Source organism: Borostomias antarcticus, assembly GCF_949987555.1.
Source record: "Borostomias antarcticus genome assembly, chromosome: 2".
Lineage (NCBI taxonomy): Eukaryota > Metazoa > Chordata > Actinopteri > Stomiiformes > Stomiidae > Borostomias > Borostomias antarcticus.
The window spans coordinates 14,442,697-14,464,214 of NC_140235.1; the positions used below are offsets into that span (position 1 = coordinate 14,442,697).

At 43.1% G+C, this 21,518-nt stretch overlaps 1 protein-coding gene across 1 annotated transcript; it reads left to right on the forward strand.

Annotated features, from left to right (window-relative positions):
* Nucleotides 1-4,512: 4,512 nt before the first annotated feature.
* LOC311321444 (uncharacterized protein) lies at nucleotides 4,513-18,510 on the forward strand (the record flags this gene model as incomplete). The annotated part of the gene is made up of 4 exons (XM_084453425.1): nucleotides 4,513-4,576; nucleotides 8,132-8,373; nucleotides 8,551-8,681; nucleotides 18,441-18,510. 4 exons carry the CDS (start codon nucleotides 4,513-4,515, stop codon nucleotides 18,508-18,510), a joined length of 507 nt encoding a protein of 168 aa, XP_084309551.1.
* Between the last annotated feature and the right edge of the window lie 3,008 nt (nucleotides 18,511-21,518).

A 21,518-nucleotide genomic window follows, 5' to 3' on the forward strand; every position in this document is an offset into this window, starting at 1 on the left:
CTGTTCGGTGCATAAGCACAAACCACAGTCAGAGTCCCCCCCCACAGTCCTAAGGCGCAGGGAGGCGACCCTCTCGTCCACTGGGGTGAACTCCAGCACAGAGGCGCTCAGCTGGGGGCTAGCTAATATAGCCACACCCACCTTACGCCTCATACCGTGAGCAACTCAGGAGAAGAACAGGGTCCAATGATTTGATTTTCATAAACATTTTATAAAATATACACTACAGTGACTTCTGGAGTTGTTTTTTTTAGTCCCACATCGAAAAAATTGGCAAACCCGAAGTGCGAAGAAGGGGGGAATCCGGAGTTCTCCACCAACAAAACAATAGCCGTGTTTCCAGAAAATGTCAAGCGAATTTTAAAGGGTTCCACATATGCTAATTTAACCTACCTTCTATCTCTACCTTTGGTCCCTAAAATGTGTTCTATAATGTCCTTTGGTCTGAATAAACATGTATTTATTTATCAGGGCTATTTTAGTATCCCCCCCCCCCAGGCTGAATTGACTTGATTCAGAGTATGCTAATTATTTATTTTAATTAGTTCCCGCCAGGTAATGTTACCGCCCACTTTGCTGTTTTGAAAAGATGGCAGCTAATTTGGTTCCTTACGATCTTGACCCGCCTAGCGATCCAGAAAACGACAACTAGGGTTAGGGTTGCCACCAGGTGCATCAATCAAATGCATCGATTCTTTTGACAGGTGTCATTACAGCGATGCGTGTGCAATTTCGAAACAGGATGATGACGTTGCACAGAAAAAGGTCTATATCTTACCAGCAACTTGTTGGCTAATGTACCCGAGCCTTTTTAGTTAAACCAGGAGGCTAAAATAGCAGTCACATAGGCTTAACGTTATTACCAAAATAGCAAATAGGCGAGCCAACTGTAAACAATCTAAGTGCCTGTTAGAATAATACTAACGTTAGCGAGCCGGCTACAACAGCCACCATCCACACACACAAAGCACAACTCGTGGAGTTTGGTATTTTTGTACTTACAGTTTCAGCGTCTTCACGAACAGTTGGTATAGCATCGTTCCTTAGAAGCAGGAACTTTGCAAGTCCTTGTTCAAACTGGCCGAGATTTATGAACGATTCGCGAGTAAAGTGCGCAGGGCACACTAAGACTGATTTAGGAAGGGTTTCGGGAATATTACATTTATAAATACAATTCAACCACTTATCCTTTCTTTCATCGCGTGGGAGGGAGTGGAGAGGCTTGTTTGGTTTACCAAATTTAATGTCCATCCTCGTAGGAGAGACTGGAGACGCGAGGCTAGGTAAATGATAAGGTGGCCTACGCAACAATCTAAATATGCTAATCAGGGGCGAAGTATGCAAATTCTCAAAAAACGTGACGTCAGGGCCCCCACTTCCAGAAAATGAAGCAATTGATAGGAGGGGGGAGGGGGGGAAAGCGCTCACGGGCAATACAGAGAGAGCAGCGAGTGTTAGGAATTGGGACTGGGCATATCAGTAAAACTCTGAAAAACCGAAATGAGGGTGAAAAATACATTTTCGATTGAGTTTAGCATATGTGGAGCCCTTTAAGTGAACTTTTGGAAGTTCACAAAAAAAAGTAAATCTTGTGCGTTTCCATTAACTGTGTTGAGCGAATTAACTAGGCAACATAAAGCGTAATTTTATCAGATGATGACGCGTTGTAGGCTACATGGCTACGTTAGGTGGAAGTAAACAGAGGCTAGAGGCAAACAAACAAACCAGGAAAGAATGACGTTTCTTTCGTGCATGAGGCCAAGGAATTGTTAGGTCTCCTCATCGGTCCGCACATATCTAGTATTGCTGCTGGACATTTTTGTTATCACCACGCAGAACATGTGGACAGCGGAAACAGCTGATCAGTCATGTGAATTGAATGTTTGCTATGTCAGTTTATTCAGCAAATCTGTTTCCATCTAACTTTTTGCGCATTAACTCAATATTGACTCATGTAGGCTATGCAAAACCACTTAAAATCATAACCCAAACAAGAGTAGACACTACAAATAATATTATCCATTCAATAATCTAATTCAGTCCAAATGTTTAGTTCGTTTTAAGTCCTTCGTAATTGTTTTGTTTCTGGTTGCCAGCCGACCCTGCCGATTAAGGCCTATGAGCGACACGTTTTGGCAAATAAAGGCTGTTGTCAATTAGAAGCTGGGTCGACCTAGTATTATTCAGCCTTTATCCTACAGTAGCCTAGGCCTGTTATCTGCCTCGCCTACAAATATGCTTTGTGTTCTTCAGTTTCCTTATTTTTGGGTAGGCTATTGTATCCTGTTTAACAATGCAAATACGGTGTAGTGGCCAAGTCCCTATACTGTAGCCACTACTGGCGGCTAATACGGATAATTGTTTTGACGTGCGCTCAGTAATATGACGAGTCGTTCTTTTGCAATAATCTGTAGGCTAATTTATTTTCTTTTCACCAAGTGCATAAATCCATACATTGTTTACTTGCTGCCATAAGGTAATCCAATAACATATTAAAACAATAAAAACGCATATACCGAGCACAGTCGAAAACTGTTTGCTTCCCAACTCCATTAGCAGCACCGTTGCATTGTTTGTGCTACAGGTTAAATGAGGTCAGTGTCAGCCGACGCAATACAAAGTATAGAGCCACCTAGTGGTGGAGAGAGGAAATTAAATATGGCTCATACATACGGAACATAAGGCATTCAGCAATGTATTGTTAACATGGTGTAAGATATCCCAATGATTCACCCCGGGCTCACCCCGGGCTCACACGCTTGCGTTTGATGCGTGTCCGTCAACGTATGGCGGAAGGCGTGTCTGCCGCACGCAACAACAACGAATCACATTGTCCGAAACTGCGCTCGCAATAGCCGAGTAGATTCTCCGAACCTGCTAGCGCGCACTATTTTGAAAACCCACCCGGCTTTTCGTTTAATGCTGTCATGGATGCTAATCTGGTCGAACGTGTGGCGATCGTCTTACAGTGCAGTGTATGAATCAATAGGTTCGATCCCTGGCCGAGTCATACCAAAGACTATAAAAATGGGACCCATTGCCTCCCTGCTTGGCACTCAGCATCAAGGGTTGGAATTGGGGGGCTACATCACCAAATGATTCCCGAGCGCGGCACCGCTGCTGCTCACCGCTCCCCCAGGGGATGGGTCAAATGCGGAGAACAAATTTCACACACTCACGTGTGTGACAATCAGTGGAACTTAGTCTTAGTCTTAATAATTATTTGATTTATTAAAAAGCAGCAGAAAAGTATTGTCTTGATTTAAAAGAACTGATAGTTGCACAGCCCTGCAGTTTTCTGTAACTTTGTTCCAGATTTGTGGAGCATAAAAACTGAATGCTGCATCACCATGTTTTGTTTTATCGCTGGGGACAGAAAGCAGGCCTGTGCCAGATGACCTAAGAAGTCTGGATGGTTCATAACGTAGCAGCAGATCAGAAATATATTTTGTCCCTTAACCATTCAGTGCTTTACAAACCAACAGCAGTATTTTAAAGCCAATTATTTGACAGGAAGCCAGTGTAAGGACCTCAGAACTGGAGTGATGTGATCCACAGGCGATTGTCTACCAGATTTATTTTTTACACACAGAACTGATAGTCTATGTTAAAATCCTTTTCACACTAAGAGCCTCAACATGGAATGAAAACGCAAAGAAGTCATAGGCTATTGCAAAAAAAAAAAAGTAAATTTATTTTTTCACAACAGGCAAAAGGAATTCAGTGCAAAAATAAACAGGCCTGCATTAAGCTTGACTTACTGTCACTGCCCCCCCCTCACCCCCGGTCTAATCTTCTCAAATGAGAAAGGAACACAAGTCTGTCCACGTTGTCGGGGAGAAGTCAGCAGAGCTTCCTTAGCCCCCATGAACACTAATAGATGCAACCTTGCAATTTCATTAGTTAAATTTGTTAATATTAAATTGGGTAATGGAAAGTGGAAACTCCAAACCGATCGGATGCCGGAGACAGGGGCTGGGACGGTACACTGGAGCGCACAGGACTAGTCACTATACTGGAATTTCTAACTTCGATACAATACCTTGAAAAATATCGATTTTCGATACCAGCTACAGTATAACTTGACAACTTTTGTTTCTCTTTAGATCAGGCCTGGGTGGCACCAGCTGTTCGTAAACTGGAACGTAGTTTAGTTTGAACGTAACTTCCAAGGTTAGGTCGGAGTTTACGAGCTACTAACATTTATTGGTTGCACCATCTGAACGTAGGCATAAGTTATAACTTAAATATTACTGAATCACCCCTTAGTAGGTGTAAGATTTAAGTTGTAACTTAAATTAATAATAGATGACATTTAGCTAAGTTGAACAGAGTTGAACAGAATGGCATTTTTACCAGTTGAAAGATTAGCATTAGAGCAATTTGAAGAGGAGAACAGTATATGCAGAGAGGGTACTAAGAGACCGAATTCATCCCCTAGATGTATACGACGATGTAGACATCCATGCCCTTTATCGGTTTAGACGAGAGCAAATTATGTCTATAACCGACATGCTAGCTAACGACATCCAGCACCAGTCGGACCTGAATGGGGCGCTACCTCCGTCTCTTCCAAGTCTGCATCACGTTGCGATAATTTGTAATCGGCTTGATGCAAAATGTGGTGGGGGACACCATACAGGTCCACACAAGCAATGTTTGCAGTGTGGGGAGGAGTTGCACTGGCGTTATGCCAGCGCTTGGAAGAGCACATCAGTATGCCTTTGGCAGCCAGACAGTGAACCATCAGGCAGAAGATGTACAATGTTGCCGGTTTCCCTGACCTGGTGGGGTGCATAGATTGCACACATTCTAAAATCAAAGCACTAACCCACCATGATAACTCATTTGTGAACGGAAAGATTTCATTCCATCCATGCCCAACTCGTATGCGATCATGTTTTTACACATGGCAGGTTGTAGCCTACAAAAATGATAATACACAGCGATTGATCAGTAGGCTAGCCTACTTTATTTTCTGAGGATCACATCCTTATTGTGGTTAGTTATAATGCTAAGAGGACGAGTATTAATGGCCGGATTAGCTACACAGAGGACAAAGGGGGAAAAAGGATGATCAAACGCCTGCTTCATACAAGCGGAGCAACTGCAATGTTAATGGTGTAGCCGGGTGATAGCGATGATTGGCCACAGACAGCGAAAACTAAGATGAAACTTCTCAGTGGTACAACCGAACATCGACACAACTTTTGTATCAAACTAACTAGTTTGAACTTAGTGTTTAGTGTGGACTTTAAGACGGAACTTATGGGAAGATGTAACTTAAGATCAGCTGGTGCAACCAGCTGCAGGCCTTTAAAAAATAACTTCATTATCTAATTAACTAATCTTAGAAATTAAGTAAAATTAATAGTAGTGCAACTGCATCTAAGTTAATTAACCTCAATTCAAAGTATTTTCCTATGAACTGAAAGTCAGATTCTTCAGGCTTGATAGCTGGTGTTGTCCTGTTGTTGGCCCAACAGCCATTCTCAAATCCAAGGTAGCTAGCTCTAGTTTAATACATCCCTGAACTAGCTAGCTAACCCCGCTCAGCTATTCAGACGCCACATTGACACATTATTGACAGAACTCTGTACTGCACAAAACAGAAATATTTTAACCTGTACTAGTCAGATACATGCCAGGGAAGCCAGGAATAGGGCTAAACATGAAATTCAGTGTCCTTATCATGGAGGTATAATATAAACTGGAGACGGCATTGAAATGGCTGCCTATTCATTTCAATGAAAGTTGCTCACCGGCGCATGAAGCCATTTGACGTAGTGGCCAAAGCTCGGTATTGCAAGTCACGTGGCGGCATGCGGCCCAAGACCCTTATTTCCCATGGTTTGTGGATTATGATAGATAGGGCTAGAAAAGGAAAACAAAATTTTTCTGGGTATCATTCAGCATCAGAGAATATAAACTTTTAATTCAAATGGGTTTTTTTGTTTTTGAAGCCACCAATACCTGTATCGAGCCCATTTGAAACGTGCTGTGAACGAGCCTCGGGGACGCTGGGCGCGCATTCATGAGTCCTGCGAACTCGTCACCATAGGAAGACCCGCCCTACTCTGCCTCTGATTGGATAGGAAGTCATATGTAATGACGTCGGCTAACATTTGCTATGCTTTTAGCAATGAAGCTGCTATGATCATGCTAATCATAGATAGCGCCCTGAGGCTCGTTCACAGCACATGTTTCAAATGGGCTCGATACAGGTATTGGAGGCTTCAAAAACAAACAAAAAAACAATTGAATTAAAAGTTTATATTGATTAGATTGGTCTCTGATGCTGAATGATACCCAGAAAAAAATTGTTTTCCTTTTCTAGCCCTATCTATCATAATCCACAAACCATGGGAAATAAGGGTCTTGGGCCGCATGCCGTCACGTGACTTGCAATACCGAGCTTGGCCTGAAAGCCCATGGTGGCTTCAATGCGCCAAGCTGATCCTGGGGGCTTGGTCCTTTTCCTTTAATATCAATTTGGAAATGATAACAGGAGTCACGCAAAAAACAGAAAGCGGATAATAATGTAGGATGAACTTCAACTGTATTCAATGTTTAGCCTATAGGTTCCCGCCAAAAAGTAGACATTTCAAATCATAACCCACACGAGTAGACACTTCAAATAATAATATTCTCCCTTCAAAAAAAGTAACTGGAAAAAAGTTTAAAAAAGCCTTTATTGAGATATGCCACTATTGAATAATATTATATAGCTCCCATAATATGATGAGAGTTAGGCTATTGAATGGGTTTATGTCACCAATCCTGATCTATTGAACAATGGCCTAGGAATTGGTTTGTTTGTGTGTGAGTCAAAAATCTAAATAAGAATTGTATAGCGAGTTTGGATTACTGGAAAAAATGAAAAGAGTCTGTGGACGACCCGAACCAAGTAATATGGCAGGCCTTATCTGGAACACTGCTCGAGGACGAAGTTGGGTGAATAGATGGACTTAATTTTGTTGTCTTGGTAAAAGTTGATTGCGCTCAAACATGAAAGAGTAAAACAAATATAACTGGGAACTGTTAAAATAAATGGCAATATACCTGGCTGAGTTCACAGAGTTTACAACCATTCATCTCTTACAACATACATAAATAATTAAGGTGAACTGTTCGGCTATAATATTGTTATCACAGCAGCGCGGATTGAGATTGAACAATTAGGGATTGAAATAAAAGTAGGCCATCATTTTTGATTCGTCACAAAAATACGTTATTTTAAAAGCAGGGAATGCGCACCAGACATGAAACACAAACATGGATGGAAATGTATTTGTTGGGGATGGAAATGCATTTGTTGGTGACTGTTGGTGTTTATTGGATGGTTCGACAGCTGCATTTTAAACTCACAACATTCTACTAGCCAAGAAAAATATACCCATGATTGCTGTAGCTCAAACTCGTAAATTACCTGTTTGATATGCTCTTTAATGGTGGTGTGATATACGTTTTCGGGCATGTTAGTGTGACCTGAACAGATCTTTACGTGCAATTTCGCATTAATTCCTTGTTCCAAAATGTAGCCATGCGATGTGCTGTGGTTGGGTTTTCCCCCCACTAGCTACATTTAATTTACATTTGAACTACTACAGATGTGATATTCCTTTAAATGTTCTCTCTCTCTCTTTCACTCTCCCAGGAGTGATGTCAGAGATGTCCCAGACTCAGGTGTTCTCCTGCTCCGAGTGCCCAGTGTCCTACACCTCCCAGATCTACCTCCACAAGCACATCAAGAGGAGCCATGACAACATCTATGTCTCTCTGCTGAGGAAAAGAGAGATCAGACCAGAGACTCTCTCCTCCTTTCGATCACTCCCTATGGGGAGTGGAAACTTAAAGAAACACCCATGTGTTCACACAGGAGAGAAGCCATACCACTGCGACCAATGTGGGAAGACTTTCACTCAATTAGGAGCCTTAAAGATACACCAGCGTGTTCATACAGGAGCGAAGCCATACCACTGTGACCAGTGTGGGAAGAACTTCAATCAAGAAGCTCATCTCAGGACACACCAGCGTGTTCATACAGGAGATAAGCCGTACCACTGTGACCAGTGTGGGAAGAACTTCACTCAGTCAGGAGACTTAAAGACACATCAGCGTGTTCATACAGGAGAGAAGCCGTACCACTGCATCCAATGTGGGAAGACTTTCACTCAGTCAGGATGCTTAAAGACACACCAGCGTGTTCATACAGGAGAGAAGCCGTACCACTGCGACCAGTGTGGGAAGACCTTCACTCGGTCAGGATACTTAAAGACACATCAGCGTGTTCATACAGGAGAGAAGCCGTACCACTGTGACCAGTGTGGGAAGACCTTCAGTCGGTCAGGATACTTAAAGACACATCAGCGTGTTCATACAGGAGAGAAGCTGTACCACTGTGACCAGTGTGGGAAGAACTTCACTCACTCAGGAGCCTTAAAGATACACCAGCGTGTTCATACAGGAGCGAAGCCATACCACTGTGACCAGTGTGGGAAGAACTTCAATCAAGAAGCTCATCTCAGGACACACCAGCGTGTTCATACAGGAGATAAGCCGTACCACTGTGACCAGTGTGGTAAGAACTTCACTCAGTCAGGAGACTTAAAGACACATCAGCGTGTTCATACAGGAGAGAAGCCGTACCACTGCATCCAATGTGGGAAGACTTTCACTCAGTCAGGATACTTAAAGATACATCAGCGTGTTCATACAGGAGAGAAGCCGTACCACTGTGACCAGTGTGGGAAGATCTTCACTAGGTCAGGATACTTAAAGACACATCAGCGTGTTCATACAGGAGAGAAGCCGTACCACTGTGACCAGTGTGGGAAGAACTTCACTCACTCAGGAGCCTTAAAGATACACCAGCGTGTTCATACAGGAGCGAAGCCATACCACTGTGACCAGTGTGGGAAGAACTTCAATCAAGAAGCTCATCTCAGAACACACCAGCGTGTTCATACAGGAGATAAGCCGTACCACTGTGACCAGTGTGGGAAAAACTTCAGCATAGATTCTAGTCTCAGGAGACACCAGCGGACTCATACAGGAGAGAAGCCGTACCACTGTGACCATTGTGGGAAGAACTTCAGCATAGATTCTAGTCTCAGGAGACACCAGCGGACTCATACAGGAGAGAAGCCATACCACTGCGACCAGTGTGGGAAGACCTTCACTCAGTCAGGAGACTTAAAGACACATCAGTGTGTTCATACAGGAGAGAAGCCGTACCACTGTGATCAGTGTGGGAAGAACTTCAGTGTAGAATCTAGTCTCAAGACACACCAGCGTGTTCATACAGGTAAGAAACCATACCACTGTGACCAGTGTGGCAAGACTTTCACTCAGTCAGGAGACTTAAAGAAACACCAGCGTGTTCATACAGGAGAGAAGCCGTACCACTGTGACCAGTGTGAGAAGACCTTCACTCAGTCAGGAGACTTTAAGAAACATCAGGGTGTTCATACAGGAGATAAGTAGTGCTGGCCTGATTAATTCAAGTATTCTGCTATTTGTTTGTTAGGTTGGTATTCAGAGCTTAATTCAGTATTCGGAGCTTTGTTTTTTTGTCTCAATTCTACAAACCGATACCAACATCGTCATAACGTTACACTGAGTGACTCGCAAAAGTGTAGCTGGGCAGAAGCGCATTTCATGCTCGAGTTTTCTCCCTCAAAACACTGCAGGCTCTAGTTAGGGCTGTCAACAGTACTGAATACTTGCTTTTCCTTTGCAGCCAGGAGATACCTTCCGTCAGCTTCCTTTTCGCCTCTGCTGGACTATGGTGATATACTGTACATGAATGCCTCTGCCCAGTGCTTGCACTCTCTAGACATTGTGTACCATTGTGCATTGCGATTCGTTACTGGTTGTAAACATCTCACCCACCACTGTACCTTGTATGCAAAATCTGTCTGGCCATCTCTATATGTACGCATGCAGACCCACTGGTTGAGCTTTATCTACAAAACTCTCCTGGGACTGGTCCCTAGATACTTGTGCATTTTTATTCTTAGAAGCCAAAGCCATTATGGCCTGCAGCTAACTGTTCCGAGTGTTAACACTGTGAAGGGCGAAACTGCACTTAGTCGCACTGAAACGGACGTTTGAGATCATCTAACTTCCGTAGTTTGACGTATTTCCGACGCAAACAAGCTATGAGGGTGGGACATATGTTTAGAGGAATTTGATTGGAACATTGACAAGTGGACATGTTTTAAGAACTTTGGACAGATTCTATTGAAGGATAGCGTTGATTGACGGGTGGATGTCGTGAGATTATTGGCCTAAAATCTAAGGTACCTGTTGTCGTCATTGCACGTGACCTACCGTTTTCCAGGAAGTAAGAAATTATATACTTTGATTTAAGATTACAACAAAAGTAGAATTTTGTAAATTTTTTGGCATACATCATACATACATAGGTGAACAATATGACAAATTATGTGAACCAAAATGGGACAGAATGCTTTTTTCATTTCAGTGCGACTTTAAATATGCTGCCCCTTTCTCCCTTTCTTTTTTTTTTTTTTTTTTTTTTAAATTATTTTTTTTGTGATCCAAATTTTTTATTTTCGGTTAAGATCACAATAAACACAACCAAACGGTACAATACAGACGATACCAGAACCTGACAGAAAATAAATAAGACAGACATAACACAAACACAAAAACAAAAGGGGGGGGGGGGTCAACGGACTCTGGGATGATGTAGGGGCAGTCCAAAAGTCCAGGCTGGCAGCCTGCCATCCTCCATCTCTCCATCAAACTCATGATGGTTGTTTTCCACACCTGAACCGTTCGGGGTCGAGCCCGGTTCAGCCTAGCCGTCATAAGTTCCAAGTTCATGATGTTCCGCAGCACACCCAGCCAAAAAGCAGCCATATTCAGGTCATGCTCAAACCAGTGCTTTAATATAGCCTTTTTAGCTTCTGTGAAGCCTGCGAAGAGCATCTTTTTCTGAACCAGGCTAAGTGGGCATGCAGAGTCATCATTGAGGAGACACAGGCATGGGTTAGGATCAAGTTGAATATCTAGCAAGTCAGACAGTGTAGTGTTAACATGGGACCATAAGTTAGCTTCTACCGGACACTCCCAAAACATGGAGGAACGACCCGGGGGTGGGATTAGTACAGAATTGGCAATAATAATCTGGTTGTAATTTCATGTGGTATCTCCTGTAGGGGGTGGCGTGTGCCGTATGAATAACTTTGAAATGAATAAGATGAGCCACATTTTGAGAAGTTGCGTCCCGATTAGACATTACATTTACATTACATTAGTCATTTAGACCATATCACATCCCAGTTTGGTTGATAACCTATCTGTTCAAGCTCCTGGGTTCCAAGGGCCTCAACAGGGAGTGTTTTTTTGATCGCACCTAATAAATATTGATATATTCTAGATACACATCCACGCGAATTAGGAGTGGGTTCAATCTAGTGTAGCATAGGATGGGATTGGGGGGGGGGGGGCGCCATGGTACCCCATATGCTTTCAGGGCAGAACGCAACTGTAGATAAAAAAGGACGATGCTGGTAAGACAAACCTATCTTTCAACTGCTGGAATGTGAATAGACCATCGGCGTCATATAGATCACCCACAACATGTATGCCTCGCGAACTCCAAGATCGATTCCCTGATATCAAATTGAAATTGTTCCACAGGGGGGTGGAAGAACAGAATCAAATGGGCACCCCTACAAATTTCTATGCAGCCTTCCATACCTTCAGCGCATTATTGATAATACAGCCAAATCTATGGGAGAGGTTCGACGCTGGACGCCTGAGAAGAGCAAATCCTGTAGTCTAATAGGGCTGACCAACCCTGCCTCAATCGACCTCCATGGCACCCTAGAGTCTGAGTTAAGCCAGTTGCGTAGGGCCTGCAGCTGAAAGACTAAATAATAGAGCCTGAAGTCCGGAACCGCCAACCCGCCCGCTCTCTTAGGCTGTTGTAGAGTAGTTAACCGAATCCTGGAGCGCTTGCCGGACCAAAGGAATTTAGTAACCATCGAGTGGATGCTATCAAAAAACTTGGGGGGACAGTGGGATCATAGAAAAAATAAAATTGATCCTCGGTAGTACATTCATTTTAATTATGGTGGTTCTGCCTTGTAATTAAATTTTAAGGTCCCATCTCTGCATGTCCGTCTTAATCTTACTGAAAATGGAGTCGAAGTTATCTTTAATGATCTGTGGCAGGGTGGGCAGAATATTGATAGCAGGGTATATAAAACTATCACAGATTGAGATACGTGCCGGCCACTGAGCTGATCTAGCTGCAGAATTGAGGGGCATTAAAACTGACTTGATCCAGTTAATCTTATATCCTGACATGCTGCCGAGGTAATTGAACATGTCTAACACATTGGGGACGGAGACATCTAAATTGTCCAAAAAGAGGAGGATGTCATCGGCATAAAGAGAGATATGAAGGGGACGATCCTGTAGCATTATGGGGGAAATGGAAGTACTCTGTCTAATGGCCTGAGCTAGTGGTTCGAGAGAAAGACAAAACAGGATGGTGACAGAGGACAGCCCTGTCTAGTTGAGCGCTCCAGTTGGAACGGGGGGGAAACAGTTTTGCCTGTGAGGACCGCCGCTGTCGGCGTGTGATACAATGTTCGTATCATAGCTAGGAAGTTGGTTCCGAAACCCAGGTGCTCCAGCCCCACCCACATGTAACTCCACTCAAGGCGGTCAAATGCCTTTTCGGCATCAAGCGAGAACACACCACGGGCGCCATGAGAATCATTAGTCGAGTCTATAACGTGGAGCAGTCTACGTACATTGTCGGCCGCGAGGCACCCCCTCATGAACAGCGGCGTTGAACGAGTCTAGAATTGGGACTTATCAGACTTGAGGGCCCTGTGGAGCTCCTCCAGGTCTAAGGGCGAATCAAGAAGCTCCCTATCAGCCTGCGAGATCAATCAATCAAATCAATCAAAGCTTTAATCAAAGATCTTGGGCAATCTAAGGGGGCTAAGGAATGCCTCAGCGCAATGCATCATGTTTCACCTACGATTTATACAGGCCCGCATAGAAAGTTCTAAATGTGTCATTTACTGACTGGGGCGACACGTGGACAGTACCAAACAGTACCGTTGGGATCCTTAATGGTGCAGATGGGCGACACGTGGACAGTACCGTTGGGATCCTTAATAGCGCAGATGGGCGACGCGTGGACAGTACCGTTGGGATCCTTAATAGCGCAGATGGGCAACGCGTGGACAGTACCATTGGGATCCTTAATAGCGCAGATGGGCGACGCGTGGACAGTACGGTTGGGATCCTTAATAGCGCAGATGGGCGACGCGTGGACAGTACCATTGGGATCCTTAATAGCGCACATGGGCGACGTGTGGACAGTACCGTTGGGATCCTTAATAGCGCACATGGGCGACGTGTGGACAGTACCGTTGGGATCCTTAATAGCACACATGGGCGATGTGTGGACAGTATCCTTTTCCTACCCCCACCCTACCCCTGACCCCTGCCTCTACCTGGACCCAGGCACACTCACAGACATACACCAGTCCTGGGCTCAGATCCCCTTCCCCTCACCCTAACCCGGGTCCGTATAATTTTCCTACCCCCACCCTTCCCCTGACCCCTGCCTCAATCTGGGCCCAGGCACATTCACGCACACACAGACATACACCAGTGTTTGCCATGTCTCTCCTATGATGTTATTAGCCCCTCTCACTCTGAAAATGTAATTTAATGTTATTTATTGCTTTATAAATGTTCTTAGCCGGTAGACAAACATACTCCAGGAGCTTGCTCGATCGCCTTGTTGAGAGGGGTCAGTGAAGAAATTTTTTACAGCTCACTTATCTGGCCCCCGGGTGATACTGTTTTTTTTTTCTTCCCTCTGGAATATGTAGGGGTGGGACGTCTGCCCACCTCCCTTGTTCTCTGTAAAGCACATTGTGTTGCCTCTGGGTATGAAATGCGCTATACAAATAAAGCTTTGATTGATTGACAGTACCGTTGGGATCCTTAATCGCACATGGAGGACTTGCTCTCGCTCTCCTTCAGCCTGAGCGCCAGCAACCTACTGGGTCTTTCTGCGTCAAAGTAATATCTTTGTCTAGTTCTATGGAAGATAAATTTGGAGAGAGAGAGAGAGAGAGAGCGTGAAACTGTCCCCTCAGGGATGCGAACAGACCGGTCATCTGCAAACTGCTGTTTTTGTGCGTGTTCAAGTAATGCTACTGTATCTCTCTCTCCAGCTCCTCAAAACGTCTGGATCGTTCTTTCGCAAGACTAGAGGAGAACAAGATGCAAGAGCCCCTAGTATGCTGCCCCTTCTGATTGGTACTTAAAACTGATCTCATATGATGACTTTAAGGAAATCCTAAAGAATTTGGAGCTTGAAAGTAGTGGGAAGTGTCTGTCCCTAAACTCCTATACTGCCTATGCACTCTGAAACTGTTGTTCTTTTTTGTATGAAAGCTGGATGGTTATGTGTTTTCATTGTGTGCTGCCCTCTTGGCCAAGTCACTCTTGAAAAAGAGATTTTCTTTAATCTCAACAAGTTTTTTTATCTGGTTAAATAAAGGTTCAATAAAAATAAAACAGCAAAACAAGTAGTAAAGTAAACACAACACAAGCACATTGATGTGGCAAGATTTGGAGCGAGCAAAGCTGGTCTAGGATGACGTAGCCTACGTTTGATAGCAAACAGTCAAAAACGTTGGTTGATTGATTTTGATTGGCTACTATTAGCCTCTAGTTTATCATGGTACAAAATAGATTTTTATGAAACTGAATTGGAAGTGGTTTTTAAAAGTTTATGGATGTAGACAAAACGCAAAAATAAAACCTACTTGTCAGAACGTGAAAGTGAAACCTAAAATTTACACAGACGTAAGCCATGATAAATTAAACCCACACATGATTAAATCATTAACAAATACTCAAGTTAGCAACCTCAACAATCTAGCAAGCTTACAATCTACAAGTAGGACGCAAAAAAGGGAATATGACTGGCGCATTGCTCAGCTTGTCACCAGTAGATATAGACTATGCAATGCTTCCATCTAGGGGTTGAGAACAAATACTATTTGGTATTCGTTTGTTTACATCAAAGAGTATTCGAAGCCTGTAAAATGTTTGGGACAGCCTTACTTTCCTGTAGAGGGCCTCCAGTGTTGTCAGTCCAGTTTGTTCTGGCGCAGTCCCAGGAACTTGTATGAGTCCATCGTCTCAACTTCCTCCCCCTGGATGGTGATGGGGGTTGGAGGCTTTTTGTCCCTTCTGAAGTCCACCACCAGTTCCTTGGTCTTGCTGATGTTGAGTTGGAGCGGCTTTTCACTGGTAGATATATAGATACGCAATGCTGCCACCTAGGGGTTGAGAACAAATAGTAATAATATTTAGGGGCCAAGCACAAAGTGCGAAGCCCCTATTGTTATTGATGGTATTATTATTATTATTATTATTATTATTCTTCTTCCGCCATGGGAGTCAATGGCAGCCTATAGAACGGAGTGGTAACTTTTTACCAAAATTTGCATGATGGTAGAGGATGATGTGCTGAGTCCATGGAGCACGACCCAGATCGATTAGCCAATAGGGGGCGCTATAGCAGCCGACTGAAATTGCAAACTTTGAACAGGCATAGCTCATGCCCCGTTTGACGTAGAGTCATGACACTTTGCACACATATGTCTCTTCTCACGATGAACAAATTTGCCTCAAGAACCTATAACTTCCGGTTATGTAAATTATCTGCTATTTTGCATTTTTTGGAAAACGCTTAAAATCTATTTTCTCCTAGAAAGTTTCACAGATTCACATCACGCTCAGTATACAGAATCTAGGGAGCAATATCTAAAGTTCCATTTCGGCACATTTTGGAAAAGTTGAATGAAACAGAAACTATGAGCCAATGAAGATTGCAGAGGGCGTGGCTTTGCATGGCTTTTCAAGTAAAGGGGTATATTTTCTGAAGGGTGTTACAGAACACCACACATATTTTCAAGGATGTCCGCACATATAAACCGAGGTTAGCCCTGCATTATGGGCTCGATCAAACCCAATGGGGGCGCTAGAGAGCTCATTTCCCATTTAGGCCTAACCGCCAGGTTGATTTTCCTGAAATTTTGTACCCTCGTACCAGAGCATATGTTGAGGTATCATGTGAAATAGGAAGCAGATTGGCCACAGGGTGGCGCTATAACAAGCCAAAATGCTTAAAAGTGTCTAAAACGGAATTGATTGCTGTGGTGCCCCCTGTGGCCAAATGGGTTTTTTAATGGTTGTATGGGTAGGTCATCTCATGTTCTACAACTTACTCTTTGGACTCTTAATTACCAGATGTAAATTTGATGTCGATATAAGCATTTTAGTGAAAAGACAGCCATCACTGTCTCAAAGACATATGACAGGCATATCTCATGCCCCGTTTGACATAGAGTCATGCGACTTTGCCGACATATGTGTGTCCTCACAATGAACAAATTTGCCTCAAGAACCTAAAACATCCAGTTATGGAAATTATCCGCTATTTTGCAAATTTTGAAAAATGCTTAAAATCTATCTTCTCCTAGAAAGTTTGACCGATTCACATGACGCTTGGTAAACAGAATGTGGGAGCAATATCTAAAGTTCCATCTCGAGACATTTTGGAAAAGTAGAAAAAAAAAAGAAATTATGAGCCAATGAAATTTGCAGAGGGCGTGGCTTTTTACATAATGTGGTATAATTTCTGAAGGGTTGTACAGAACACCACAAATTATTGCAAGCACGTCCTCACATATACCCTGGGGCTATCCATGCATTATTGGCCCGATCAACTCAAATGGGGGCGCTAGAGAGCTAATTTCCTGTTCAGGCCTAACCGCTTGGATGGTATTTCCGAAAACAGATATAGTAGTACCAGAGCATATCTTGAGGTAACTGAAGAAATATGAAGCAGTTAGGCCAAAGGGTGGCGCTATAACGAGCCGAAATTCTTAAAAGTGGCTTAAATGCAATTGATTGCTGTAGCGCCCCCCGTGGCTAAATGGGGTTCATAATGCTTGTATGCGTAGCTGATGGCATGCTCTACAACTTACTAATTGGGCACAACACTGTCAGATTACATTTTGATGTTTATATAAGCATTGTTGTGCAAAGGGACCCCCATTGCACTTTCATTGTATTTTCATTGCTAGAATTAAACCAATGTGTCGTCTCTTCTTATATGAAGAATGTGCTTGTTTAACTGAAATAATCAAGATCACTACAATTGAATGCATATGGACTCCACTTTAGTTTGACAGTAGTCATTCAGGTCAATTGGATGGAAATGTAGACCTTCAATTACATAGCCTACTTACACCAAATGTATGGGTAGGAGAGGGGCATTCTTCTGAAAACTGTGAGGTTAAGAGAGAAACAAGAATTGTGAGTGTTGTTCACAGATTGCTGAATTGTCAATCTATCCCTGCAGTGAGACCTGATGGTAAAGGTGGGTCTCCCAGGCAGATGGAAGGCCTGGAGAATGGCCATGTGGGATGTCGACATGCAGAGAAATAGGTCCTAAAAATATGTCCCAAAATAGAAGAAATGTGTTGAGATGCTTAAAAGGACCTGACACTCACTTGACATCATCAGATTAATTAACTGTGAATGTGGTTGTATGATGATGCTGTTGCATGAATTTAACCTGATGTACCTTGTCAGGTGACAAAGACAGTCACATGCATAGCTCAAATGTGGCTATGGCAGATGCCAGCCATGTTTCTGTTACACAAATGCTATCAGCGTTCATAAAGAATTGATGTGTGTGTACATCTTTAAAGTGTGCTTTAAGACTCTGGATATTGTGTAGAGCCATTATAAATGAACTGGCTTTTGTGGGAGTCTGTGTGAGAGAGGCATTAAGTGTAACATTTGACATAGTTGTATAATGATGATGATGATGATGATCATGGTGATGATGATACTGTTGCATGAATTTGACCTGATTCACCTGGTCAGGTGACATAGATGCTCACATGCATAGCTCCAATGTAGCTATGCCGTGTTTTCCTCGTTGGCTTTGATGCGTTCGTTGCGCTTGGCCCCGTTATTGCTGCTTGCAGCTATATTCTGTATTTGTTCTTTCACACCAGACATTTCAAAGACTGTAAAATGGTATTCCGGACAGCCCTAGAGAGAAGCCGCACCACTGTGACAAGTGTGGGAACAACTTCACTAGAGAGGACAGTCTCAGGACACACCAGCGCGTTCATACAAGAGAGAAGCAATCAGTGGTGCCCCTAAGGGGTGGCCAGGGTTGGCACAGGCGACCCCTATAAAATTGTTTGTCACCCCTTGCGAAATATGTGTTTTGATTTCAAAACAAAAAAAGCAAATGCATAATATTAGCAGCCGGCTGCTTTTGACCAGCGTCACTGCATCACACCCTGCTCCCTCCCCCAGCCTGCTGTATCCCCCAGATACAGGTGCCTCGCTGTAAAAGTTGTGTCCGCCTGCATCAACTGGCATGTATTCTCCATAATGGCTTGAAGCTTTAGCAAAATTAGAAAATAAACACTGAAAATGGTATACAGTAGCAACATTTTGTTTCAGGCATAGAAGTTAGAACCTTCAGATTTCAGGTCATATTCTGGAGGAAGTGTATGGGTGTGTGTCTCGTAAGTCATTAATTGGACTATGCTCTCCTTATGCCGGTGTTGTGCTGAAAAACGACTGCCTTGACCAAAATGAATTCTGAATATTGCCAAATCTGCCTTAAATGTACTCTTATTACTACTTGGGGTACTTCAAACATTATAAGGCTACTTTTTAGAGTCAGAATGATAGTGTGCCTGTGACTCGAAAGTGATATACTGTGTATTAAACATGCTGCCCTGAAGAATATAGCATCTCACTAAGAGTATTTTCTTAAGTGTATAGTAATTCCACTCAGACAGAACACAGTCATTAGTTGGTGGGGGGTGCAGTCATATTTAAGCAAGCGCCTGCAGAAATAAGACTGCCCCCCTAATTCAGAATTATCAAGGGTGACAATGACAAACATTTCAGGACTTACAGTAGAGGTCATCAGATGCAGGTATACTGAATTTGGTAAATATCAGACTCTGCTATCCTGAGAAAAGTTTTTTTTTCTGGTGGGGCAGTCGTTTTTTGGCACAGTCATTTTTCGGCACAATACCTGCTGTACCAGCCTTACACCAACTGACTCTTCAACCAATTTTACTGTCACAGACACATTTTCAATGTCGGTATAAAATCATGCGAGTTTTGCTGGAGTCGGATTGCCCCCCATCATCTTTATTATTTGATATAAGGTGTCGGTCTGAGCTGTCTTTTTCTCATCTTGACATTCCGATAAAATCAAACATGTTAAATATTATACGTTTTTTTGTCTTGTCTCATGCAAATAGTGAAGTTCAATGATGTGAACATTGTCAACACCCAGGTGTGCTCTTCTTAACACTTAACAGCAAACTGAGATCTTTGTTCCACAATAGAGGGGAGAAGGAAAAAAAGTAGACAGAAATTGCTGCAGCCCTCGAAATGTAGTCTTGCTAATAATGACCCTGCAAGATCCCAGTCTTTGTGAAATCTTAGTCTGTGACTAAAAACTCTACACATTTGTCTTTAGATGTGAGAAGGTGTCAGACTTTAGTCTTTTAAAATTAGTTTTCCTGGTAGGCCTGTGTTTTGTTTTGTTTTTTACACATAAAACCCCCACTGCTCAGAGCCCTTCTGTGCCGGCAGACTGAGAAACCTCCCGTCAGGGCGCGCTTTGTGGGCACATAAAACACACACTGGACACTGCTTTGATAGCTCTGCCACCCTAACAATTCTACTGGTCCCAACTGGCCACCCCTATGAACATGTTCTGGGGGTGCCACTGGAAGCTGTACCACTGTGACCAGTGTGAAAAGAACTTAAGTGTAGTCTAGTCTCAAGACACCAGCGTGTTCATACAGGAGAGAAGCTGTACCACTGTGACAAGTGTGGGAATAAGTTTAATCAAGTGGCTCATCTCAGGACACACCAGCGTGTTAATACAGGAGAGAAGCTGTACCACTGTGATTAGTGTGGGAAGAACTTGTCAGTCAGGAGGCGTAAACATTTTTCTGGGTATCATTCAACATCAGAGACCAATCTAAAAACGATCAACTTAACTCATTGACCCTTTTTTGTGCATGGCATGACTATGTGCCAGCGCACCTAGTATAGCGTTTGTCGGGTTATCACTCCCTCCCTCCCGACAATGTTGGCCTGCATCTCTCTGTTGGCACCACAAGAGGCAGTAGTCCCAGCACACCAAAATCAAGAAGGACACCAAAATCAAACTGCCGATCTCCACTGCACAAGTAGAGTAGTGGTCAGAGCATTGGACTCCCACCCGGGAGATCGGGGTTCAAGACGCGGTGGGGATGACTTTATGGGACTGTACCCCAAACCTCTACATGTTCATCCTTTCACTCCAACCTTTACCCCCTTTATATGTCAGATCCTGTCCCAACTCCAACCCTTATTCTAACCCCATCCCACACTAGGGACTGAAAGAAGGACCTCCACACATTCATCCTTTCACTCCAACCTTTTTATCCCTTACCTTAATTCCACAAGTAGAGTAGTGGTCAGAGCATCGGACTCCCACGCGGGACATTCTCAGAGATTACCGTCTACTTACTTCACCACCTAAAGGGAAGTGCATACAGAAGGTAATGCCTTTTGTCCAGAAACAGAAGTTGAACCAGCGCGCGTTCATGGCTCATGTGAACTTGGCGGAAATCATGTCACCATAGAAAGACCCGCCCTATTCTGCCTCTGATTGGCTAGTTTATTGGAGATTCGGGAAGTAATGTTTATTGATGTCGGTGACAAGCTAACAATATTAGCCTACAGCTCCATGCTTTTAGCAATCAACTTGCTATAGCCTATAAATGATCATGAAATGTGGTTACTTTAGGAAATCGTTGAAAAAGATCTAGAGGGTAAGTGGTTCAATGTTTAATAACCTACATGTAATGTTACATTACCTTATATTAACGTCAACCAAATTGATACTGTATATAGGCTAGGTAGCTATGCTAACCTTAGCTAATGTTATTAAGCTAATTATTATTTAACGTTACGTTCGGAAGTTTGAGATGTATTTCCATTTTAACTTAATGTTGAGCATGCTCAATGTGACATTGTTCATACATTGATTGCAGTCTGTTTCTGTTATCTACTTATTATTATTACTAGCATTATTTAGCTAGTGGGCTGATGCTTGCAGCTGCTACTATATTTATCATTTGCAACATTATAAATCAAAGTGGTCTATCATGCATGGGTAGTGTAATTACCTGAAGGCTTTCTTACCATATTAGTAAGCATGCCATGTAATTTGTAGCTCACGTTACTAATTTTGGCCTGAAATTAATTATATTGAAAATCTAATTAATATTGTAACTCCCCCGTCACAGCTCATTGTACACTGATATAATCATTAGGGCCCGAGCACTGGCGGTGCGAGGCCCTATTGAAATTCGAAGGATTATTATTAG